The sequence below is a fragment of the Delphinapterus leucas genome, chromosome 5, assembly GCF_059928025.1.
Source record: "Delphinapterus leucas isolate spDelLeu-1000000601 "Yukka" chromosome 5, BTC_Dleu_Yukka2, whole genome shotgun sequence".
Lineage (NCBI taxonomy): Eukaryota > Metazoa > Chordata > Mammalia > Artiodactyla > Monodontidae > Delphinapterus > Delphinapterus leucas.
Genome location: NC_143133.1, coordinates 3,453,814 through 3,479,716, shown reverse-complemented (window position 1 = coordinate 3,479,716; position 25,903 = coordinate 3,453,814). Strand labels below are relative to the sequence as shown.

The 25,903-nt window shown below is 58.8% G+C and overlaps 1 protein-coding gene across 1 annotated transcript in view; it reads right to left on the bottom strand.

Annotated features, from left to right (window-relative positions):
* The window catches only part of ABLIM2 (actin binding LIM protein family member 2), a 149,997-nt gene extending 124,487 nt beyond the window's left edge, over nt 1-25,510 (bottom strand). The window contains 1 exon segment of the mRNA XM_089911458.1: nt 25,350-25,510. Within this exon segment, the coding sequence (XP_089767584.1) occupies nt 25,350-25,359 (10 nt within the window). The 5' untranslated portion in view covers nt 25,360-25,510.
* Between the last annotated feature and the right edge of the window lie 393 nt (nt 25,511-25,903).

The following is a 25,903-nucleotide window of genomic DNA, read 5'->3' as shown; positions in this document are numbered from 1 at the left end:
TTGGCGTAGGGGCTTCTTGGCCCCTGGGACCCTTGGGTAGAAATCAGCCCAGGGCCTGGCTCGTGCCTCTCCAGGCGTCTGCCCGGCCCTCAGCTGCCTGCTCTCCTCCCCTCACACCAATGCCCCCATGGAGCTCAGCTCCCACCGCACCTTGCTCCCCTATCTGTAGTGGCAGCCGGGCCCCTGGGAGGCCGCCCCTGGCTCGTGGGGACCCCTCCCCTACCCACAGAGGTCCAGGGGTCCAGAGACCCATGGCCTTCTCTCCCATGGCCTCAGGTGGTTCCCAGGGCTGAGGGGTGGAGGGGGCGCCTGAGCCCTGCCCCTTGCCCGTCGGTTCTGAGCAGAGGGGACAGGAGAGGCAGCGTGGCCAGCACCCATGGGGAGGCACGGCCATGGCGCCCGGCCTCGTGGGAGCTTCCTGCCCCATGACCTCTCCAAGGTCCCCGGTGTGGTCTGAAAGCAGAGGACCAGGACCCTGAGGAACTCACGCTAATTTCGGATCTGCACGTCCCATCCTGGGGCCACGACTGGCTGGGGCTGGGGAAGCAGTTCTCTTCCCTCCTGGGCCCTGCGGGATGAGCCCCTCTTCTCCTCTGAGGATGTGGTGGGAGGGGGTGAGGTGAGATGCTGTTCCAGCCCCACCTGGAACCTTCCAGACTGATTCTCAGGAAGAGTCGCAGAGAGGCAGAGCCAGGCCCTGAAAACCCGTGAACGCCAGGGTCAAGGGCACGGGGGATATGCACTTGGAGCCAGGTTCTCTGCCCCCGGCCAGTGGCTCCCAAACTGTTCCAACATCAGCGCCCAGAGAGAGGGGTACACCGGGCAGTGGCCTCCCAGGCCCAGGTGTGCACACCTGTGGGATGAACTGAGTCTGGGCTCCCCCTGTAGCCTCACCCTCGCCAGGGTCTCCTCTTTGTGCTGGCTCATGCGGCTGGCTTGGCCATGGCACGCGGGTGGAAGTGACAATGTTCCAGTTCTGAGTCCAGGCCGAAGGCGGCTCCCTCTGCCCTACTGTGCTTCTGCCTCCTGCTGGTCCCAGGAGGAGGGTACGAGATGGGGCAGAGCCACCCCCACGGAGCCGAGCCTGGTTAGCTGAGCCCCGGCCAGCCCGCAGGCCCCCAGCCAGGAAAACTGATTGCCGAGTTCTGCCTCTGCGCTTTGGGGTTGTTTGTTCCGAAGTGTATTCGTTTCTTGTAGCTGTGGTAACAAACCAACACAAACTGGTAAGACAACAGTTCTGGAAGCCAGAAGTCCAAAGTCGGTACCACTGGGCTGAAATCCAGGTGTCTGCAGGGCAAGGCTCCCTCTGGGCTCTGCGGGAGGATCCTTCCCGCCCCGTCCAGATCCTGGTGGCGGCCGGCATCCCTGGCTCATGGCCGCATCACCGCATCTCTGCCCCTCCCCCCACCCCATCCCCTTCTCCTCTGTGTGTCAGTCTGTAACCTCCCTCTGCCTCTCTAAGAGTCACTGTGATGATGGCATTTAGGGCTCACCCAGATAATCCTGGATAATCTCCCCAGCTCAGCGTCCTTACCTTAATCCCATCTGCAAAAACCCTGTTTTTCAAATAAAGCAACACTCGCAGGCCCCAGGATGAGAACGTGATATATTCTGGGGCCCGTTTTTCAGCCTACACAGGCAGCCGTAGTTTATATGATATGTGAATACATAACAGATATTTCTCACCAAACGATACCTAGTAGCCTTATGACTCGGGATGTGCTCTGCTATTCTTCTATCTTTTCTTTTTTTTTTTCCTGGGATGGGTCTGCTATCTTGCATTCAATTCAACCTCTTACGTAACAAAGTCTTCTGTGACCCACTAAACTGATTTCATGCCCACAAATGGGTCGCCACCTGCAGTGTAGAAAGTTCCATCCTAACTTCTACACCTGCACCCTTGCCAGGGTGGGGGACCCAGCAAAAATGATGATGATTTAAAGAAAGGAGAGAAACGCGGCTCTTTCTGCACACAGAGGGTGGGTGGGACTGACTGGTGCCTGGAAGGACCCCTGAACTCGAGGACATGGTTCAGGCCGCCCTGCCCCATGGAGGGTCCTCCACCTGCAGCCCCCAACAGTGGCCTGCATCCTCCGAGCAGGCCGGCACATCAGGTGACTTGAGAAGGGGCCAGGACCAGAAAGGCAAGGGGGAGCGTGGTCGCAGGTGGCTTCGGCGGCTCCACTTGCTTCCCCAAGCCCCTGACTCCCCCTCCTCCTGGCAGACCCCCTGCTCCACATTCCAGAATAATTCTTCACCCCTGACAGCCCCACACCACGTCCACTCATCACTGTGCCATCACTAGTTACGCCCACTCACATCTTCATTTCTGAATGCCTCTTAAAAGATGAGAAACAAACGAAATCAAGGACCTGAAAACTTTACGACAGATGGTACAGATCTTCCACGTGGGTTTAAGGCAAGGAAGACACTGGCGCTTTCTCAGGGGCATAAAAAATTAGGTCTGAAGGGATCTGAGACACCGTCCAGTCCCTGGGCAAGGATTCCTAAGAGTCCAGCCGGGCCTCTCCTGAGCACTCAACCCCCAGAGCCAGCGGCGTGCTGGACGCCTCCACCTGGAAGCCCCCCAGGAACCTCAGAGTCAGAAAAGAGAATGTCTGGCTTGTTGCCATCCTCCCTCCCCCACCTCTCCCCACCCTCCAACAGGGCCACACATCACACACCAATACCCTCACCCAGCTGGCTCCCCTTGTGCAACTCAGGCAGACTTGTGTTTGCAACCGGCTCCATCTCTCACTAGCTGTGTGACCTTGGCCCAGCGGCTCTACCTCTCTGGGCCTCAATTTCCGATGTATATAATGGGGGTGCCTGCCTGCTGGCTGCAGAGAGACCAAACAAGATGATACGTGTGAAGGGGCCGGGCACCTCGCCTGGTACCTTATGGGCACTTGGTAAGTGGCATCTTTCTTCCCCAATTCCTAACTGTATGAGATTCCCGTGGCTGCTGGGACAAAGGACCAAAAACCGAGTGGCTTAAATAACAGAAATCTATTCTCTCACAGTCTGGAGGCCGGAAGTCCTAAATCAAGGTGTCCACAGGGCCGTGCTCCCTCTGGAACCCGTAAGGGAGAATCCTTCCTCGCTTCGTCCAGCTCCCGACGGTAGCCAGCAATGCTTGGCTTGGAGCTGCAGCCCTTCAACCTCTGCCTCTGTGGTCACGTGGCCTCTCCTCTGTGTCTCTCTTCCTCTTCTTATCAGGACGCCCTACTCCATATGACCTCATATTAACTAGTGACGTCTGCAACAACCCTATTTCCAAATAAGGTCACGTTCACAGGGACCAGAGTCAGGACTTCAACATCTCTCTTTGGGGACACAATTCAACCTAGAACATGGACTTTCCCATTGTCACCAAAATCACCTGTCGTCTCGGAGCAGCTAGCACGAAACGTCGGCATTACCGGTAGCGCTTTCTCCCTGTACCTCACGGGGCCTCCCCTTCTCTCTGGCCCCTCCCACCCACCCCTTCTCACCTGGTTGAGACTCTGTGCCCCATCACTGGTCCTCCCCGCCCTGCCAGACTGACCTCCGGGTCCCCAGCACCGAGCACCACCTCCGGGGGCTCACGAGGCCTCCCAGATTGAGACCAAACTCCTTGTCGCAGACACCCAGCCTGGCTGGACCGCATCCTTTCAGTCCACTCTTCTTGCCCCTGTCCATGTGGGGGAGCCGTGCTCACGAAGGGCCACACCGTGGGTCCTCACAGCACCTGCAGGACCATCTGTGACGTGTATGCCCCCGAGACAGTAAGTCCAGGGTCCCCTAAGGCAAAGGACAGCAAGGCCCCCCAAGGTATCAGCCAGGAGGTGGCTTCAGCCAGACTGACCCAGATGCCCAAGGGCTGGGCTACTTGGAGGCTGCCCCGTCCATGTAACAAAGGAATGAGTCGGGCAGGGTGTTCTGCCCGGTGAGGGGGAACCTGTCAGTCCTAAGCCCCCCGCTGGGAGCTGGCAGACTAGCAGGGCAGCAAACACAGCCAGGGAAACAAATGAACGTGCAGACCCGACCTATGATCAGTGTAACAAAGGAGAAAAGCAGGGCCGGCCCCAGCGGCTGCCGAGCAGCCGGGCTCGGCAGCCGCTGGGCTCGGGCGGTCAGAGGGCCTCTCGGAGGAAATGAAGCCGAAACGAACTTTGAAGGCTGAGAAAAAGCTTACGAGCAGGTGGTTGAGACCAGAAGAGGAGCCCGCAGGTGTGAGGCCCCCGAGGCCAGGAGGAGGCTGCCCAGAGCCGCAAAAAGTGGGCTTGCGTGCCGAGACGCATTCTGATTTCACGGGAGAAGGTCTCAGCAGCCCCCCGAACCTGGTGAGCAGGGAAATCACCCGTGAGGCTGATCGGAGGTGACCGAGTTTCTGTCTCCCTGTTTGCAGACCCCCTCCTCAGCCAACGCTGCCTTCCCCGCCCGACAACACACCTGGACGCGGCCCCACGGTGCCCGTGTCCTGCCCACTGCCCCCAACACACACCGCCTCTCAGGCCCCACTGCCCGCGCTCAGATGGAGAGCCATTCCATGTCCCTGCTGGGCGGAGCGCAGGGTACACACCCATCCGCCTTCTGAGTCAATACAGACAGACAAGCAACCCCACAGAAAATAAGCTGGGGGGGCAACAGCAAATTCACAGAAACACAAATGGCCCGGAAGCTAGAAAAATACCCTCGGGTGCCCGAGAAGGCAGATGAAAGCAGGGAGGTGTCCTTTTCCCATCAGCTGGCAAATATGAAAAGACTGACAGTGCCCCGTGTTGGGCAGGGAGCAGAGAGGGTCAAGGAACTCTGGTGCCCTTTTGGTAAAGGTGTGAACTGGGTCCGCCTCCAGGGAGAGCAGGTCGGCAGACAATATTCCCATTTAACTTTCTGCTTCCGGTAATATCTATAACTTCCACTCACAGGTCTATTTGCACACGGGTGCTAAGTCGTGCGTGCGAGGATTCTCATCCCCGCTGGATGCGCTCAGGCTGTGCTAAAAATCGGAAAGCACACGGGACCAATGGGCCCTGTGCACCCCCCGAGCGGGAAGCAGGTCACACAGCAGCCTCTCACCAAAAATGCTCAGCCCGAATCCCATCACTAAGAAACAGACCCAACCAGATGGGGGACGATCCACAAAGTAACAGGTCTGGACTCTTTAAGTGTCAACGGCATGAGAGAAAACAGGTGGGAAGAACGTTCAAGAATAAAGGAGACTAAAGACAGAGAGGCATGCTAACCAATTGTGGCGGGTGACCCTAGACTGACTCCTGAAGAAGGGAAGGTAGACAAATGTCTTTAAAGGAGCCCTGGGGGCAGGGAAACGGGACGGGGGACTTTCTGTGGGTGATATTTGGGTACAGGCCTGTGCTAAAGCCTAGGTGTGATGACGCAACTCACTTTCAAATGGTTCAGAAAAGAGAGAGAGAGATGGAGAGAGAAAGAGAGAGAAAGCAAAATGTAGCAAAATAATTGATGCATCTAGATGAAAGTATTACAAGGTGTTCATTGTACTGGCTTTTCCCCCCAACTTTTCTCTACGCTTAAAACTTTTCAGAAGAAAGAGTTGGGGGAGAAACTGACGAAGAAGACAAAGAAATCCCCCAGAAACAGCATGGACCATGACCCGCTAACTTTACCCTCACGGATCCTGGAAAAAACCTGCAGCAACAGAGACAGGCCCAGGGCTCAGAACACCTGGCTCTGTGGCTGAGGAAACCGTCTTCTCTCCTGGCCCTCAGTTTCCCCACCTGTAGCCAGAGTTGGCAAATGCATGGCTTGCACACACACCCCCACTGCCCGTATCCGTGGCGGACATAGATAGTCAATCAACTATTCTTTGTGTCTGTGTGATTTGGCCCCCATCCCGTGACCTCCTAAGGGCGGGATGGAGCTGACGCATCTCGCCTGGCCCATCCCAGGGCAAGAAGGAGAGTGGATCCACTCAGCGTCTGATGAACGAGCAAACAGCCGAGACAATGGATGACTGCACCTAGGAGACTGGGCACTCCATGGGAAAGGTGATGGTGTGGGTTCTGAATGTGGGAACCCGCCACCCAGTGCCCTGACACCTTGCCTAGAGGCTGGCATGGCAGGAAGTCCTTTCACCTTGCTGGCCTCACTTTACCCATCTACACTGGGGACACAAGGAGTACCCACTTCACTGGACGGTGGGGAAGGACCAGGGAAGTCCCACATGTTAAGGGCTCTGGCCCGGTCTGCTTGTGGCCTGACCACAGGACCACCTGCCACAGAGCTGCCGCCGGGACCGTGAAAACCCAACCTGCGTGTTTGCACACCCATTATTATTCCCAACAGCCGGAGGTGGGAGCAGCCCGAGTGTCCACAGCCCGATGGACGGACAAACAAAATCTGGCCTGTTCATACAACGGAATATTATTCAGCTTAAAGGGGAAGGGAGTTCTGACGCAGGCTACAGCGCAGATGACCCTTGAGGATGTTATGCTCATTGAAACAGACCAGTCACAGAAGGACAAATATTATATGTTTCCACTTATACGAGGTCCCCAGAGCCGTCAAACTCATAGAGACAGAAAGCAGAAGTGTGGTTGCCAGGGGCTGGGGGAGGGGTGGGGGATTGGTGTTTAATGGGGACAGAGTTTCAGTTTTGCAAGATGAAAAGAGTTCAGGAAATGATGGTGCTGATGGTGGCACAGAATGAATGTATTTAACGCCACAGAACTGTATACTTAACGATGCTTATTTAAGATGGCAAATTTTATGTTGTATTTATTTTACCACAATTTAGTTGGCCCCGTGCCCAGGTCAGCGAAACTCCAAAGCAGTAAGGTGTTGGTGGTTGGGGGGCGGGGGAGCTCTGGCTGAACCTAGGGAGGAGTGGGCTTCACCCACTGACCCCATCAGGTCTGCTTTATGGGTCAGGGGACCATCACCCACCAGCATCTCTGCATCACCAGACAACGGGGTAGGTTAAGGGGAGTTACAACCATACCCCTCTGAGTCACGTCCACAGGCTAAGGGAAGTAGAGGAAGGAAGGTGCAGGACATTTTCTCATCAACGTGGCTAAATTTATCCCTCGCTGCCTGGGGCAGTGTCTTGCACTGTGGCCTTGGGTCCAGCTGCAACTTTCCCCAGCATGGCCGTGTTACCGCTCAGGCCTCGGGGAACCAAGGCTGCCCTGCTGGACAGAGACGCTTCCCGGGTCCTGGGAGCTGTGGCCCTGGGACCCTCACCCTGACACAGCTCAGGCATTTAGGCCCCCATGGGTCCGGGGCCCCTGCTCTGCACAGGCGCTCACGGGCTCAGAGGATTCTGAGCCGGGGGACACAGTGCCCCCTCTGGAGTCCCTATAGAGGGAGGCAGATGGAAAGGGCCCAGACTCACCTGGACAAGTGGACAAGCAGTGGGGATGACAGCAGGAACGGGACAGGGTCAGGGAGCCAGCAGGACATCCACCCACAGGGCAGATGCTGGAGGACTGCGGGGAGGGGCAGGGAAGGAAGGCGCCCCAGAAGGGGAGCAGCCTGGGCAAAGATGGGGGGCTGGAGAGGGGGTGGCCCACTTGGGGAACCTCCAAGAGCCCAGCCTGGCCGCTGGGCACAGTGAGCACGCGGAATTGCGGGGATGCTCTTCAGCCACTCCGAGTCCGGCCAGGGCAAGGTGGGCTCAGAGGCCCACCAGACGAGGCCCCACCCTCAAAGCACCCCTCACCGATGGGAAAGTCCGCCAGGAAAACGGCATCATGGCATCTCAAGAAATGAAGCAGATACCTCTTGACCCAGCAATCCCACCCTGGGACGTGCCCCAAGGAAATGAAAGCAGGGACTCAAAGAGATATTGCTCACCTGTGTTCACAGTGGCGTCATTCCCAACAGTCAAGAGGTGGAAGCAACCCACGTGTCCACGGAAGGATGGATGGATCGACAAAATGTGGTCCATCCCCACAATGGAATATTAGTCAGCCTTGATAAGGATGGAAGTTCTGACAGCTGCTGCAACATGGACGGACCTTGAGGACACTAGGCTCAGTGAAATGAGCCGGTCACAAAAGCACAAGCGCTGAATGATTGACTGCACTTCTGTGAGGACCCTAGAGTTGCCATGTCCACAGAGGCAGAAAGCAGAACGCTGGGCACCAGGGGTCGGGGGGCGGGAAGGCGGATGAAGCGTTACTTAACGGGGACAGAGCTGGCTGGGGAAGATGGAAACATTTCTCGAGATGGATGGTGGTGAAGGTCTCACGACAGTGTGAATGTACTTAGTCCCACTAACTGCACACCTAAACACAGTTAAAGTGGCACAGCTAACGTTACGCATATCTGACCACAAGAGAAAAAGTTTGTTTAATGCAAAGAACACTCCGCACTTAGTGATGGAAAGAGAATGTGGCCAAACCACAGAAAACCCACTCAGCGGAATCACGCCCAGGTGCTCATAAGCGTGCTGTAGGACCGTGTGTCCTGCGTGAGGGAAGCTTGCCGGGTGGGTCCCGAGGTGGGGTCCACGCAGACGGGAGAGCCGGCCACGGGCCTCTCCAGAGTCACGCACTGTTTCCTCTTCAATCGTCCACGCTTGCGAAAACAAACACCTGTCTTGTTTATTGTACAATTAACGATAATAAAGCAGACTCTGAAAAACTCAAGCGAGAGTGATACCCCTAGAAGAGGTCAGGTCCCCCCTTTAAGGTCCCTGGTGGCAGAGGGTGGCACCCAGATACGTGTGGAAAGAAGACAAGAGCCAGCTGTTTCAAAAGAGAGATGCCCCGGGCTTCCCTGGTGGCGCAGTGGTTGAGAGTCCGCCTGCCGATGCAGGGGACATGGGTTCGTGACCCGGTCCGGGAAGATCTCACGTGCCGCGGAGCGGCTGCGCCCGTGAGCCATGGCCGCTGAGCCTGTGCGTCCAGAGCCTGTGCTCCGCAACGGGAGAGGCCACAACAGTAAGAGGCCCGCGTACCGCAAAAAAAAAAAAAAAAAAAAAAAAAAAAAAGAGAGATGCCCACGGTCCAGCTTGCCAGTCTGGAGGGTCAGGGCAGTGCAGTGGCAGCTGAGAACTCTGGAGGACCAGTAGACTCTGAACCAATGCCGAGGAGGCCTGGGTGTGTGAGCAGGGTCTTTTAAAGCCTCTTTTCTCATTAAAACCAACGGCAATGCCTGCTTCCCTGCGGACACGCCTTCTGCAAGGTCATGACACCTGACCTCCAGCTCTCGCTGTCTGCACACCCCGTTCTCCTGTGATCCATCACCGGGTGGTGGGGAGAGCCTGGGACCGACGGACAGCCCTGGGCTCGAATCACAGCTTTGCCCCGTTCCGGCTGTGTGACCTCAGCCGCCCCTTCCCCCCCATCCCCTAGAGCCCTAAGCATTTCTGAGGATTCTGGGGAAACTCTAATGAGGTCCCAAATATTTGAGCGCTCAGAGAAGTAATGGCCCAAGCACACGTGAGCTATAATCTTATGGATTATAAGACCTAGAAAGGAACTTCCCTGGTGGTGCAGTGGTTAAGAATCCGCCTGCCAGTGCAGGGGTCACGGGTTTGAGCCCTAGTCCGGGAAGATCCCACGTGCCACAGAGCAACTAAGCCTGTGTGCCACAACTACTGAGCCCGCGCGCCACAACTACTGAGCCCGTGAGCCACAATTACTGAAGCCTGCGCGCCTAGAGCCCGTGCTCCGCAACAAGAGAAGCCACCGCAATGAGAAGCCCGCGCACCGCAACAAAGGGTAGCTCCCGCTCGCCGCAACTAGAGAAAGCCCGCGTGCAGCAACGAAGACCCAATGCAGACAAAAAGAAAAAAAAAAAGACCTAGAAAGACCCACAAGTCTGGGCCCCAGACGTGGCTGGTAGTTAATTACCAGCCCCTCCCCCTTCTGGGCAGGACCACGGGCACACGTGGCCTCCTTCAGAGCCTGCTGTGCAGTTCATCTTCCCGCAGCTCGCGGGCACCCAGGGAAATGGCCTTTGCCAAATATTGACAGGATTCGGGTCTATTTGCTCCAGCAGGGGCGAGGAATCGATATCTGAATATTTCTGCTTCCACAGATGAGGGGAGGGTGCATGAGACTGCGTTTAGTGTTCCGAGCAGACCTGTACACGGGTGTGATCGCAGCTGATCCACAAGTGAAGGCGATTCAGAGCCCTAAGTAAAAGGAGGATTGTGGCAAGGCGCTGGCTTGCCGGGCAGGGTCCAGGGATCCATCGTGAAATTTCTTCCGTCCGCGTGCTTGGGGCCAAGCCCCTCAAACTTCCCAAGGGATAGCCTCCGTGTCGAGTGGGTCCGTCACACTGTCTGGGCACGAACTTCTGTTCCCCAGCTTCGAGCAGGAGGCGATAAAACACCCCGAGTCCTGGTGCAGGGGAGGCGCTGCTGGACAAGGCTGTCCTGATGCTGCCCAGGTGGCCGGTGACTGTGCCCCCTGACCTCGAGCCACAGATCCCAGCCACTAGCGCCGTTCCTCTCCAAACTGCTGTGGCCCCGAGCGTCAGGAGGTGCAGTGGGAAATAAAAGGTTCTATTCCTGGTGTAACCCCTTTCCCAGAACTGGGACAGTGGGTCCTGAGCCTCCTCTCTGCGTCTCTGGGTCTCACCAGTCTACACGGCACTGAAGCCCACCGCTGTGACCCACCACTCCCAGACCCGCCTCCCTGGCCAGACTGTACTTCCAGGGGGCGCTGCCTGGCATCACCCAGCGGGGACCGGGCAGGGACCCCAGCCTCCAGGGTAAGCACGCAGGCGTTCACGCGGCTCCCACCTCAGATGCGGTGGGCACACGTGCCCATCACCCAGCGTCACGGGTCGCCCTCCTCACCCCAGACCTGAAGAACTACCGGGTTTAGTATGATGTGCTAAAGCCTCAGAGGAGGCCACTTGTGCCCCAAGCCGTCTGCTACTCTTGAATGAAATGACGCCCAGGGTTGTGTGTGGGCTGCAAGGGCTCGTGGGGTCGGCTGTCAAGCACTGGGTCACGGGCATCCCTGCTGCTGGGCAGGGAGGGGGCCCAGGCTACCTAAACAGGTGCCGCGCCTCCACCTGGACCCCTAGTGCTGTCCCTGCACGGCTGGAGAAAGGTGCCGCTTCCCTCTGCCCTCCCCCTGCCCCTGGAGAACAGGGCCACCATTCCTGATGAAGCTGCCAGGCCCCTAGCCCTCTGAGAGGAAGTGGGCTGGGCACGGCCCTGGATGAGTCCCAGGTCTGGGGGAGGACAAGCGGCCAAGGAAGACAGCTGAGTGGGGCACCGTGTCCCCTCTGCTGGTCCCATCCCCCCTGCCATCCATAGTGACAAACAGGTGAGGCCTCCCTGCACCCTGGCCACACCTGCACTAGGGCCTTTACTCCCTCCCTTCACAGCTAGACGCGTTGAGAGGGCTTGACACCCCCATCCCCGCGCTGGCTCTGCCCAGAATCATGGGAGTCGGGCAGGGGGGACGCGGTGCAGCTCTAGCAGACGCCCAGGAGCCTGAATTCAGCAGAGACATGGTCCCACGCTCCCTCCCTCTCTCTCCTCTCCGGATGCGGTGACTCCTCAGCCACATCATCACTGAGGGCTTCCTGCAAGCGAGGTGCCATGCAAGGTACCTTGAGAGGTGACATAGTGCCTGAGAGGCAGATGGGCCGTGGGCCCCTGCCATGGGCCTGGCACCTTACCCAGGGCCTAGCCTGGAGCAGAGGCGTGAATGAAGCTCCTCAAACACTCCCTCTACTCTCACCTCCGCGTGTCCTGCCGGATGCCCTTCTACTGATTTGTCTGGCTAACTCCTACTTAGTGGGATGTCACCTCCTTCAGGAAGCCTGCCAGGATTTCTCTCTCACAGCAGGTTCCTTACCTGCCTCCTCTCTGTCCCCACAGCCTCTCCAGAGAAGTGCTTTCTCATGGTGTGTTTTCCTCACGTGCTATCTGCCTTTCTCATAAGGCTGGGAGCTCCTGGAGGGAAGAACTCCATCAAGGCCACCTCCAGTGCCTGGCCAAGGGATCCATACACTCAAGTGAAACCACCCGCTCTGCCCAACCCCCAGCTCGGGTATGCTGGGTTGACTCGTTGTCTGTCCATGAGACCCAGGGAGGTGGGGAGGGTCACCTGTGAAAGGGGTGTCCTTCCCGGTGCCAGTCACCCTGGGGAGGGGCAGGCCCTCACAGAGGAAACAGGAACTTTGTTGGGGAGGATTTGGGGAGCCCCCCCCCTCCCTACAGACTGCTTTCAGGGGGTTCCCAGGAGGTGCCACGGCTAGGAAGCATTCTGAGGCCCAGCTCTCCCACCGTCAGCCCCAAATCCAGAGCAAAGCCCTGTTGAGGTCTCCTGCGGGGCTGCATGGGTGCCCTGGGAGTGAGGGGAAGGGGGGCGGCAAAGCTCAGAGCAGGGCACCAATGGGGAAGCAGGCCCCGTGCCCGGGGGACGGGGGGCAGGAATGTCCTGAAGGTCCAATTTCCAGCAAGATGTCCTGCCCAAGGTGCCAATCTTGGAGGCTGTGGGTCACACTTTAAGTGAAAAGAGGGAAAGTTTCTCTGTAAGTCCATTTCAGAGACTGCCCCCCCACCGCCCCCTCCCAAGTGACGACATCCCTGTGCCATCACGCCCCAACCCAGAGCAGGAACCCACCCTCTCTGCCACGTGAGGCGTGGAGGTACCTAAAGCCCGGCTCATGCTGAGCCGAGAGCAAACTGACCTACATTTAACGCAGATTACGAGGGAGGGAAGACACCGCCCAGCAGAAGCCCAGGGTCTGGAGGGGCTGCCTGGGTTCACAGGCCGGCTCTCCCACCGCCAGCTGGGTACTCGGGGCAGGTTTCTCGAGGTCACCTGGCCTCCGTGTCCCCACCTGTAAAATGGGCAGTCACGGAAACCACCCCCGCGGCGTCGGGAGGACTCAACGAGTGATACTGTCCGGGGCCGTTACTATTATTGTTACTGCCATTCTCTTCCACCTGCGAGGCCTGAGTCCTTGGAAAAGCGTAACGATGCTTCTGGTCTCTCAGAAGACCCAGTGGGGAGATGCACGCACGCAGAGGAGGCTGCACTGGCGGTGCTCCCAGAGCGGGTCACCTCCTCCCTTGCCAGCCGTTGACCTTGGGTTGACCTTGGGGGGGGGTCTTGCCTCCTGTCTTTGTCTGCCTGCCCTCATCTGTAAACTGGGAGCAAGAATCCTCGCCCCACAGGGATTTGTGGCATTCAAGACGGAGCCTGGACGACGTCTCTACCAGGCCTGGCGTTACTAGATGCTCCGTCAACAGCAGACATAGAACTTTATCAGACAAATCAATTACTCCCTTGAGCTCTGCTCTGAGGCCGGCTGGGTGTTGGGGCGCCCGAGGTTGCCAGGACACACCCAGGATATATTTAGCTCTCTGCTGGAGCCCTGCCGGGGCTGGGCATTCCCACAGAGGACGCCGAATTTCAGACCAGCTCCCAGCTCCTCATAGGCCACCGAGAAATTTGCCCCAGAGCACAACTCCCCTTGTTTATAAGAGCAGACTAAATTATCCCAAGAGCACACACACACACACACACACACACACACACACACAAACTAAATTCCTGTATCATGTCAGTGCCACTCAAAGGCCTAGTTCCGCAGTGAAAGTCCACCTCCCAAAATAGAGAACGCCGTCCTGTCCCTGGAGCAGGACTTGGCTGGTGCCAGCAGGTCAGACAGCTGCTCTCCAATCAAGCCTCTTGAGACCCATCCTGTCCCCCTCACACCCTTAAAATGAAGAAGCAAAAGGAAATAAAACAGCCAAGCATCAGGGAAAAGGCAGCGTTGCCCGTAGCTCTTGCATTGCGATGTATTTTCTTCTGGTGCATTTTGCCTGCATATTTTGCCGATGACACTGCGTGTAATCTAGATTCTTCATTTATCACCAGCATAGACACATGCATTGTACTCCTCCTTCACAATCATTTTAATGGCTACGTAATACTCCAGCTTTTATCACCAGTTCCAAGTTTGGTCTAGGGTATTGGATCCCCAATACCCTAGCAGGGCACCTGCGGGGTCAAAGCCATGTTCATAATAACACTGAGATGGGGAATTCCCTGGATGCCCAGTGGTTAGGACTCCGCACTTTCACTGCCAGGGCCCAGGTTCAATCCTTGGTCAGGGAGCTAAGATCCCGCAAGCCTCGAGGCGCAGAGGCAAAAATAAAAAAGATTGAGATGTTATTGTCTTCCATCGCTCCCACTCCCTCCTGAGTGTACAATGGAGTTTTCCGGAAGCCCCGTGACATGTGACATCACAACTGATAGAAAACAGGCCGGACAGGAGCTCCAGCAGACGTCTATTAAGCCAAACGTTAATGAGATTTGCAAAACTGTAAAGCAGTGCCACTCTGATCCCTGAAAATACTCCTACATTAACATACAAAGGGCTATTATTCTTATTCAATGAATTAAAAAGTCTCCATTTTAAGGTCTAATACAGCAAATAAATACATAAATAAATACAATGCATTCAACCAAAAACTCTTTGGGGTCCCCAATAAATTTGAGTGAAGGGGTCCTACGCCCTCAAAGTTGAACAGCTGCTACGGATGGACGGACAATGATTAACTGGCCCAGCATCTGTGGCTGGACATTCACCCTGCAGAGTACGTGACCCCTTCAGTGAACGACTTTTTATGCACAAATCATATCAGCCACCTTCTTCTACCAAAGGGCATGAACATATTTAAGCCTCAATGCATCTCGCCTAACCGCCCCTTAGAGACTATGCACACTGACGGTCAGCCGTCCCTGACGGCATCCAGCTCAGGGGATCGGGGGATGTGTACAATTAGCTGACTTAACAGTAACAATTTTTTTTTTTTTTGCGGTACGCGGGCCTCTCACTGTTGTGGCCTCTCCCGTTGCGGAGCACAGGCTACGGACGTGCAGGCTCAGCGGCCATGGCTCACGGGCCCAGCGCTCCGCGGCACGTGGGATCCTCCCAGACCGGGGCACGAACCCGTGTCCCCTGCATCGGCAGGCGGACTCTCGATCACTGCGCCACCAGGGAAGCCCCAACAGTAACAATTTTTAACTAACGACGGGTCTTTCCTCTAACCTTCAGCTATTCTAGAGACCCACACAGGAAGGAGAAAGGGTTTCAGTCCCAGAGACAGAACGTTTGAGAAGCTGCCTGGGGATGCTGAATAATGCCCCCCTCCCCGGATATACCCACGTCCTAAGCCCTAGGACCTTACATGGTTAAAAATCATGCGGTTGGTCTTTGCAGATGTGATACTGTGAAGGACCTTGAGAAGGGAGATTATCCTGAATTATCTGGGTGGGCCCTAAATGCAGTCACAAGCATCTTTAGAGAGGCAGAGGGAGATCTGACCACACACACGGATGGGAGGGGAGAGACCTGAAGATGCTTGCATTGAGGTCGGGGCGATGCGGCCGCAAGCCAAGGAGCGCTGGCAGCTGGGAGAGACGGGGAGCGGATTCTTCCCAGAAGCTCTGGAGGAAGCGCAGCCCTGCCGACACCTTGACTTCAGCCCAGTGACGTGGATTTTGGACCTCGGGCCTCCAGAACTGTGAGAGGATAAGCTTTTGTTGTTTTAAGCCCCGAGGTTTACGGTGCTCCATTCCAGCAGCCCCCCTCCTACTGGACGCCCCAGTGACGGAGGCTGACCCCTCCTTCGCCAGCCCCATTCCCTCGCCAACAGCATGGGCTGTCAGAAAACCTCGCCGTGCGCTGCAGAGTGCATCCCAAAGGGGCTCACTTCGGGGCTCAGCGTGTGTGCTGCCGCCAGCTATTTTAATTCCTTGTAGCTCCTTCAAAGGCTGCTGGCTGGCTGCTCCGTTGTGCCCCAGTGAGCTGCTCTCAGAGAAGGAATTTGGGGTGTCAGGTCAGGAGATGGGTGCCAATGGAGGAAAGGAAGGGTCAGCCGTGGCAGGGGCAGAATAAAGCTCTCATGTGGCAGCCCCGGGCCTCGCAGGGCTGCAGAGGGGCCCAGCCTGGCCAGAGGGGAGAGAATGAGTCCGCGGGATGAGAGGGCTGGAAGGGAAGAGCAGTGAAAGCAACACTGAGGTCTGGCAGAGTCGGGAGGGCGGGGAGACCTGCCCAAGGATTCCAGAGGCGGCCCTGGCAGGGCCACCCTTCATCCTCAGCACACAGACCTGCTCTGCACCCCATGCCCGTCCCACGCCCGTCCCAGGCAGCCAGAGAGGCACCTGGCTGGACGCTGGGCTTCTGCACACATATCACGTTTCCTGATTTCCGCGGCACGTCGGAGGTGTGTTCAAGGGAACCGATGCTTGAAACCCTGCACTCCACAATTACTCTCCAAGCGCCTGGCAGACGAGGCCGGTCTCAGAGCCGAAGGACAGCAAGAGCATCAGGAAGGCCAGAGAGAAGTGTGTCACAGAGGCCCCCGGGGGCCCCGAGTCAACGTGGCGCGATCACAGCAGCAGCAGGGATGCTCAGGACCGCAGGCGTTGGCTGTGTCGAGGCCCCGGGCCCGCCGTTGGGCGCACACCCGCTCACCCATCCGGACGGCCCCTCCCGTACGGCTGGCTCACTCCAGCCACACTGGACGGTCTGCTGACCCTTCGCCACCTCCCTGCCTACCTGGGTCGCACTCCTGCGCGAGCGCACGGGTCTCGCACAGCCTCACCCCGCCTGGGTCCCTGCACACCGGGGGTATCAGAGTGCGCCCCGTCCGGGGGCGGGGAGACTGGGCCACCTGCGCTGGCAGAGAGTGTGGCCGCAGAACCGGCAGGTGTGGACGATTCAGAGCTCCACGGGTCAGGTGTTCACTCGGGGAACGGGAGCGGAAAGCCGACCGGAGGCCGGGAGGGTTGTTTCATCAGGAGGCCATGTGGGTTTTGAACCAGGCAACTGGCCAGGCTAGAATCCCGGCTGCCAGGTTACCGGACACACGCCTGCTGTCCAGCCTCGGTTTCCTTACCAGTAAACTGCAAACAACCAGGAGTAACATTCAGAATATTTACGAGGGTTCCCCACGCCCCACTCAGCAGGGGTGCAGCCACGCGGTGTGCGCCCGGTGCGTCCTGAGCCCGGCGGGGGATCCCGCGCCCCGGGTGTAAGGCCGCAGCCTGGATCGGCCAGTTCTCCGTGCTACTGTCTCCTCCTTGGCGCCCCCAGGTGCTCATTAAAGCCCTTGGAGGCAGAGGCAGCCTGAGTAGGAAGAGGCCCGGCTGCGTGGGACACCACAGCCCATCACGTAGCTCCAGAACAACGTGCAGTTGGCAAAACGGGGCCGCCCGCCTTCCTCGGCTTGGGTCGCCTTCCCGCGTCTGCAAAGCCAGCAGGGCCGCGTCTTCTCTCCTCTCTGACCTCTGCTTCCGCCACCACAGCCCCTCTTCTCTTACCCTCCTGCCCCCTCCTCCTCGATGGCATGGACCCCACCGCATCACCTGAGCCCCACTGCGAGCTCTCTAACTTAGTCACATCCTCGAGGTCCCTTCTGCCATGTAGGTGACACACCCACCGGGTCCGGGCATGAGGACAGGGACATCTTGGGGGGCCGTTGTTCAGTCTGAGATGAGGCAACTCAGAGAGGGGCAGTGTCTAGCCCCAGGTCACACAGCAGGCAGGACCAGGCACAAGTCCTCGGCAGGAGCCCCTGGCTCCGCCTGCTGCCCACGGTCCTGATGAGGGAGGACCCTAAAGGAGTGGAGGAAAGGGTCCTGGGCGTCTTGGGTTCCGGGGGAAGCATGGGAAACGGAGGAGGAATTCCAGGACAGTGCTCTGCGCACAGCAGGCGCTCAACAAACTGAGTAAGCGAGCTTTCCAGAGTAGCTGTGAGCCCTCGAGACGGCTGATGGCTGGGAACAGAGGTGGCTCCGACCAGACAGAGGCTGGACCGTACTGGGGCCCGTGGGGGCCGCTGTGGGCACTGCGGCTGCACAGTGCTGCCCACCTCCATCCCGCCTCTAGGCTCCCCCAGGTGGCGGTGGACAGTTGTACAGTGCGGTGGGGAGGGGGGGGACGCGCGATTCCAGGACCAGCCCTCTGCCCAGGAGGACAAAGGCCCCAGTGTCCCCTGGTTCTGAGGAGCATTCCGCACGGTCCCCTAGCAGGACTGAGCCCCCCTGACCCACAGTGACACCCACCCATCCAGATACCCCCCTGGCTCTGCATCCCTCCCCGTCTACCCCTCCCACTTGTGCTTCCTGGGACCACCTCCCAGGTAAACCACCTGCACTCACATCCCCGTCTCCCGGAACGTGAATGGAGACAGCCGCAGGGCTGCCAAACTGATATGGCGGCCGTGGGTGGTCCCCGCAATCCTTCCTTCTTGGAACTTCATGCCCAACTGCAGCGCCAACTGGGCCCTTGGAGATGTCATTTTCCAGCAAGATCCTGGGGCCACGGACTTCCGAGCAGAAGCAGAAGGTCAGAGCAGAAGGTCGGAGAGAGGCCTGACTGTGGGCCCTCGACCCGGGATGAGGGCAAACAGACGAGAAGGCTGAGCGCGAAGCGGGACCCGAGCTCCGTACGTCACCCCTCCTCCACTGGTTGGGTGTTCATGCAGCACCTGTCACGAGGCAGCCTGTGCGGACACGGGGCGGGGTGGGATCCACACAGCTCAACCCAGCCCAGCCCCGAGGACAGACGCCCAGCGGGGACAGCCCCGCGCGTGTGCCCTGCAGTGACACTGGGCGGTGGCTCCTTGGCGTGCTGGCTGGAATCGGGTTGCCAGCTCGCCTCTCCAACCCCTTGTTCTGCAAGTGAGGAAACTCAAGCCCCAGGACAGCCAGCGTGCCCACTACGTGCAGGGGGCCAGGCGGAGTCGCCGTGCGGGTGGTGAGGCTCCGAGGCAACCCAAACACCGCTAAGAACCTGGGAGCGGGCAGCTGTCCGGGGACTGGGCTTCTCCCGGTCCTCGGGGATGGGTCAGGGGGTGTGAACAGGACCGGCGGGCTAGGCGGGGGAGGGAGGAGAACCACCAATGGAGGAAGAGCTGTGAGCCAGCTGACGATGTCAGCTGATGCCACGGTGGACCCTGCAGGCTTTGCCCCGAGCCCTGGACAGTGTGTCCAGCTATGATAAAAACCACCCCAGGCCCTTGACACCACAGCCCATGAACAGTCCTGTAAAGCAGGCGCTATTATCTCCACCTGACAGGTGGGGAAACCAAGGCAAAGAGCAGTTAGTTACGCAACCTGGTGGCTGGGAACAGAGGTGGCCCCGACCAGACTGAGGTTGGACCACACCGGAGCCCAGGTGCTCTGACCCCAAAGCCACCTAGGCATCGAGACCACCTGCCTGGTTGCTTAGGAATCTTCGGCCAAGGCAACATGGTGCGTGAAACCCCCCAGTCCATCATTTTGCAACAGGACCTGTTTAACGTGGGCCTGGCTCCCCACCAGCCCAGCAGCCTCCCTGAGGGCAGGAGGCACCCGCAGGGCTTGCTGTTGGCTGAGTCAAAGGCAAAGCGAGCATCACAGAACTCAAAGCACACCTTCCACCTACCCCAGGCCTTCCTGCGGACACGCACTCAGATGTTCTCTTGGCTTGGGTATCAGTCAGACATCCACAGATGCCGCTTTCCTGACAGGCTGTGGAGAAACCCCCGTACACTGGGATCCTCGCATAAAGGGCAAAGTGCTTTCTGCTGTGATATTGTCAGATGAGGCCTACGTGGCACAGAAGGGTGCTCGGAGATCTCCTGGCTCACACGGCGTGTTTCCCTGAAACGATGGCTGAGCCTCAAAGCCAGACGATCTCTCTGGGGCAGTGGGGGAACAGCGTTGTCAGAAGGGCGCCAGTCTCACCCCTGAGGGTAGCAGTGGTCCCTGTTTTTACAGACAGGTACCCTGAGGCCCAGAGAGGGAAGCCGGCTCACCCGAGGTCACACAGAGGTCCGGCAGGTAGGGCTGAGGGTCCAAGGAACTCAGGCACTGATGGGGCTGGTTGACGCTGGAGGGCTGAGCTGGGGCTGGAGAGGCCTGGGACGGCCATGAATGCTGCCTTCCAGCTCCGGAAGGCCACAGGGACCCAGCAGAGGGAAGAACTGGGGCCAGGGGTCAAGGTTACAGGGGGGCATGTGGACTTGACCTGGTGAAACTCTCTCATGGTCCGTGCTGTCCATCCCTGGGTGGATCCCTGGGGCCATGCCATGACCCCAGACAGGAGCCCCCGCTGGAGGCAAAGAGCACACGCTTGGGGGCAGACAGAGCAGGGCTAGGGCTGGCTCTGCCTTCCTGGCTATGCGGGCAGGCGCCACACCTGGAAATGGGAACACGCTTCTCGGCTCAGGGGAGGAGATGGGTTGTAACCACCACTCACACTAGAAAGCGTCATCGTGATGCCCCCAGTGGGTCAAACCTTACCCATCCTCGGCCACACGTTACAAAGTTACCATTGTAACCAGCTAATACATGCAGGGGCAGAAAAGGGTTCAAATGCAGCTCTGGCATTTGCAAATGTCATGAAGTGAAGCCAGGCACCTGACGGGCCCGCCCAGGCATCTGTTCCCCCATCTGTAGGTGGGGACACTCCAGCGGCCCTGAGAAAGGTCCCAGGAGCATCTGGTCCCGGCATGGGCCCCAAGGGAGCACCCCACAAGCCGAGGCTGCGTGACACTGAAGTAGGGTGCTGCCCGACACCCTAGAGACCTTGGCAATGGAAACATCCCTGAGTAAACAAAGACGCAGCACTCAGGTTGCTGTGCCTCGCGTCCCAGCGGCCCGAGGCCCGCTGCTCGGGCAGCCGGCGGGTTGGGCACACATCTGACCGGTCCCCATGGCAGCTCGCGAGACCACGCGATCACCTTCAAGAAATACAAGCTGCCGTCTGAACACCACCCGAGTTTTCCTGCTGCAACTATTTTAACTGATTTCCAGGCTCCTCCGCGTGCCACGCACTCAAAACCCTCGGTCGCCACGGAGACCCCAGAAGAGGCAACAGAAGCTCAGGGAGGTTGGACGGTCCTGTGCTGGCAGATGGCAGAGCTGGGATCTGAGGCCAAGGAAGCGCCCGTGTCTGTGCGGAGCCGGGGCTCTGGGGTCAGGCATCCGGCGAGCAGCTCAGCGTCCCGGCAGCTGGCCTGGCCTTGAGGCCCGGCAGCAGGAGAGGCCCATCCAGAGGCCGGACACCTCCCCGCCCGCTCCCTTCACCACCAGACTTGCTGATTCCCTCTCACCAGCTCACAGCTCTCCCACAATGCAGACGATGCTCTGGATGGTCCGGGTGTCTGACAGGCGACTTCTCCAGAGGGAGGGTCCCACTCCCTTTTCTGGGACAGTAAGACTGGACGGTCCAAGAGTTCACCAAAGTCAGGGCTTGGGTCTCGAGAATATGCCACCTACCCCCAAACTACCACATGGACGGAAACCATAAAGAATCGAAGGGTCTCGGGTGGAGGGTTAGGAAGTGACCCTGGACGTGAGGGACCAACAGTTCGGAGATCAGAATGCCCAGGCTGAGTTAAAGAGCTTCCCGTTGGTTCCTAGGCAACGGCCATCCTTTGCAGATGCCATTTCGGATGAGTTCCTGGGTCAGGATGATTTGTCTTTGGCCACACCTAATTCAGATGGAGTCACACACGGAAAACGGGCACCAGTGTCGTTACCTGTGCTAAGATCCACGTGCTGCCATCTGGGAGACCTCCACCCGAGCTAAGGACAGCGGCCCCTGCGGATGGAACCGTCCGACCTCTCACCAAGTCACAGACTCCGGAAGCAGCACGTGCCCGCCTTAGACCTGGAAGCAACGCCCTCTTGTCTCAGTTGATTTCTCATTGCAAAAGACAGGCGCAAAAAAAAAAAAAAAAAAAAAAAAAAAGACAGGCGCACACAGTGAAGAAAACTGGGGAAAGTGACGGGCAGTATAAAGACGCAGAGGGGGGAGCAGTGGCTGGTTTGCCACCTCCACCAGGAGGACGCCGTGCACAGCTTGACCTACTTCCCTTAGTCTGCTCTCCTCCACTGTCTTGTAAAGTTGAAGTCATATAAGATATACAATCTTGTCCTCAGCTGCTTTCTAAATTAAGCTCTTCTTAAGCACGTTCTCCTAGCATGAAAAGCCCCTGTCATACAGTTAACTAGAATGTTCCCGCCACCCCCAGAGGACAGGTTTCAGGAGGATATAGATGCCGTTTGTTTTCATCCACGGCTGAGCCCCGGGCCCGGAGCAGTGCTGGGCACATAGCAGGTGTTTAGTAAACCTCTGTCGACTGGATGAGCAATCGCATGGCTAGTATCCCATCGCTCCCCTCCACGTGTAGCTGGTTTCTAACTTTCTGCTGCTGTTAGGAACGCCGTGGTGAATGTCTGTGGTGACAGCAGAGCCCACACTTGGATTAGAAATGTGTCTCTCTGCTCCAAATGCCAGGGCTGAGCCAACCAGAGCAGGGGACCGGGTCTCAGGCTGTCTGCCACACACCCTCCTGGCCCCCGGATGGCTGCCTTTCCTTCCCCAGCCCTCGGTTTCCCCTCTGTGTGGGTAGGTGGCTTTGGACTGGAGCATCTCCCAGGCCCCTTCCAGCTCCGTGATCCTAACACAGCAGCCACAGGTACAGAAGAGGGCTGAGCCGGCCACCCAGCTCTCCACCTGGCCCTGCACTCCTGTTTTGGGCCTGCATCCCTCCCCCACCACCAAATCCATAATCCAAGATGACTGGTGTCCTTATAAAAAAGAAATAAGGACATAGATACACACAGAGGGAAGATCATGTGAGGACATAGGGAGGAGGCGGCCGTCTACATGGCCAGGAGAGAGGCCTCAGAAGAAACCAATCCTGCCCACACCTTGATGTCAGACTTCCAGCCTCCAGAAGTGTAAGAAGATAAATTTCTGCTGTTTAAGCTGCACGGTCTGTGGTTACTTTGTTATGGCGGTCCTGGAAGACTAACACAATCCCCCACGAACCTCTGACCACCTGGGGAAATCCTACCCACCAGGCCTGCAGCTGCCCCAGGGAGGACATGCAGGCTCCAAGACAGCACGGACCCGACGGTGGCAGAGCTGGCACCAGAGCCCCTCCCAGCTCAGGTTCTTTCCTCTGCCCCACCTTGCCCTGCCGTGACCACCTGGGCTGTGATGTCAGGAAGCCACCACGAGACTCACCATCATCTCCTGGGTCCCGCCAAGTGTGGGCCAGCATTGCGCACAGAGCCAAAGGCGTTCCCTGCACACAGTGGGGAAACCGAGGCGGGGGTAACAGTAAATTAAGCACAGCTAGCGTACTTATCTGGTGCAGAACGCCAGCTCCTTCTACCTCACCATGGTGCCACTTAAACAATTTCCCTGACCACTCGAAATGACTGTGCAACAACGCATGTAGGCAACTGCATGTGCCCTTGATGCCAACACCAGAGTCATCTCAAAGGTGCCCTGGGTTATCGGACTAAAGGAAGATATGCCTGCGGCCCCAATGGCATAAAGGAAAGGGGAGCCTCCCACCCGGCGTGCTTGTACAGGTCGCCTCAGAGTCTGACCATCGGCTCGCCTGGGCAGCTGGAGACTGGACCACGTGATCCCAGCCACACCTACTGGCGCCAAGCTCTGGGGGTGATGCCAGCCTTCCCTGGGCAGGGCCGTCAGGGGACCTGACCTTGTTGATGATGGAAGCCCCTGACCTGCCAGATGTGCACAGTGGCCAGACGTTAGAGCCCAAGAGCCCTGCACAAGGGACCACCACCTGCTCTCCCCCACCACGGCTGTGGGTGAAAACTACTGCCTTGCAAATCATCAGCTGGGCTGTGAGCGACAGGTCGAGGGGAGAGCATGCCCACTGCCAGTTCCGAAGGGCTCGATTAACTCAGCAAGGCTGAGGTTTACTGACCCTTACAAGCTACCGAGGGAGGACCTACTGCATGGGGGGTTTCCCACTCCTACCTTATCCCCTCCAGGGAAGCAGCAATACTGCTTTTACACATCAGGAAGGCAAGCTCCAGAAGGGGCCACGATCTGTCCGAGACTAGCAGGTGGGCGCTGTGATTCAAACCCCAGTCTCCTTGTTCTTTCCGCCCATGATCCCCCAGGGCCCTGGTGCCCAAGTACCCCTTCTCCCAGGACAACCACACATGAGGAGGCGGAAAGGCCAGTGCTTCTTCCAGGGCTCCCCCTGATTACAGGAGAGACCGGAGGTATCAATTATGGTCATGGAAAGCCTAAAATTCCCCTGTGTGCACCCTGCCATTACCTCCACCTGCCATTAGATAAATGCGTCTGGAGGTTCTGTGAAGTCTTGGGGTGCCCCGCTCCCCAGCCACCTCCAGAGAAGAGGTTGGCCATTTCAGAAATCCTCTTCTAGAGAATTCTGCCTCCTAGGGCCTGCCACTTGCTCCCCGCCGCTTTCCCAATTCCCACCGCCCATGTGGTCCCTCCTTCCTCACCTAGGAGGGGGAGGGAACTGTTTCCCCCTGGGAGGGGTTGGCCCCTGGAAGCACACCCCCCAAGCAGAGAGCACACAGTAAGTGCTCACTAAAGGCACACTCCCTCCCCAGTCCTCCCCAGTCCTCCCCAGCCCCCCCGGAAAAACAGCTGTCCCCACTGTTTTCTGCACCATGGCCAGAGGCCATACTGCAGTCTGCGGCCAGACAGGCTCAGGGGAGAGCACAGGAGTCCGAAACCTGGCCCAGCTGCGTGAGCTGAGCAAGTGACTCAAGTCTGGTGAGTCTTGGTCGCACCCTGAAAAATGGGGTGACAGCCCCTCCCTGCCAGGGAATGTAGGGAGAAGCCCTCAGCCCAGTGGCGAGCCCCAAAAGGCTCTCGAAAAGGGGCTCTGGTCACTCCAGACTCTCTCCAGGAGCCAAGGCCCCCGGCTCTAGGCCTCAGTTTCCCCAAGCGCACTAGGCGCGGCTGGCTTGTGGCGACGTGGGATTTTTCAGCGCCACACAGAGGCTGTCAGACCCAGCGAGTGCGTCGCCAGCGCCAGCTGTGGGGATACGCAGGGATGAGGGGCCGCAGAGAGGACGCGCGCACGTCCGGGCGGGTCGCACACACCTGCGGGCTCCGCGACCCCAAGTTTGACCCGGGCCAGCCCAGGGCGTCGGGCGTCGGCCTGACGGCCCCCCACCCAGGCGCTGCTGGAGCCGCACAAGGGCGGCGGCCCCTGCCGCAAAGGCCCCATGTCACCACACCTCTCCGTGGCAGGGTCTACATTGGTCCCGTGCCCCCTCGCCGGACCCTGGCCGCCTCCTGCAGCCTGTGGCGACCCCGGACGCCAGGGAGAAGCAAAGGAGTGGCGCCTTCCAGACAGCCCAGCGCAGTCACCCCGGCGCCGCGCGGGGAAAGGGTCCCCAGTGCGCGCTGCCAAGCTCACCGCCTGGGGCGCAGGGACAGGGGGCTGCGCGCTGCACCCTCGGGACTGCAAGACCCTGAAGCAGAAGTTGGCTGGAGCAGACCCCCAGTCTGCAGGTGCAGCCACCCCAGCCCTCGCGGCGCCGCGACCCAGCTCGGGGACGCGCGGGTCCCTCGGTCCCCACACTCACCTGCGCTCATCTCAGCGGCAGCTCGGAGTCGGGTCGTCTGGGCTCTGCGCAGCCGATGCTTCTGCCCGCAGGTGCCGCGCCTACCGGCGCGAAGGGCCGCCCGCCCGCCTGCCCGCCTGTCGGCGCCCGCCTGCCCGCAGCGCCGCCGCAGCCCCGCGGCGCGTCCGCCCCTCCCCGCCCCGCCCCGCAGACCCCGCCCCGCCCCTCGGCCCCGCCCTTCGCCCGCCCCCCGCCGCTTTGCGGGCGGGGCGCACCCTGGGAAGTGTAGGCGCCGCGCCCCCGTCGCTCCACCTTCACGCCCCGACCCCCGCAGGGACGGACTACAGTCCCGGCAGGCTGCGCGGCCCGCGCATGCGCAGGCGAGCCACGCCGCTGCGGCCTTCCGGAGTCACACGTGGGTCTCTGCGGAGTTGTCCACCGGGTCCGGCTGGCGGCCTGGCTGGCGACGGCTCTCAGGATCCCGCGAGTGGCGAGGCGGGCGGCCGAGTGAGAAGCAAGCTTGGTGCAGCTCTTGTTGAGTCGTGCAGCTGCAAAGGGTCAACTTCCTCCTTCCC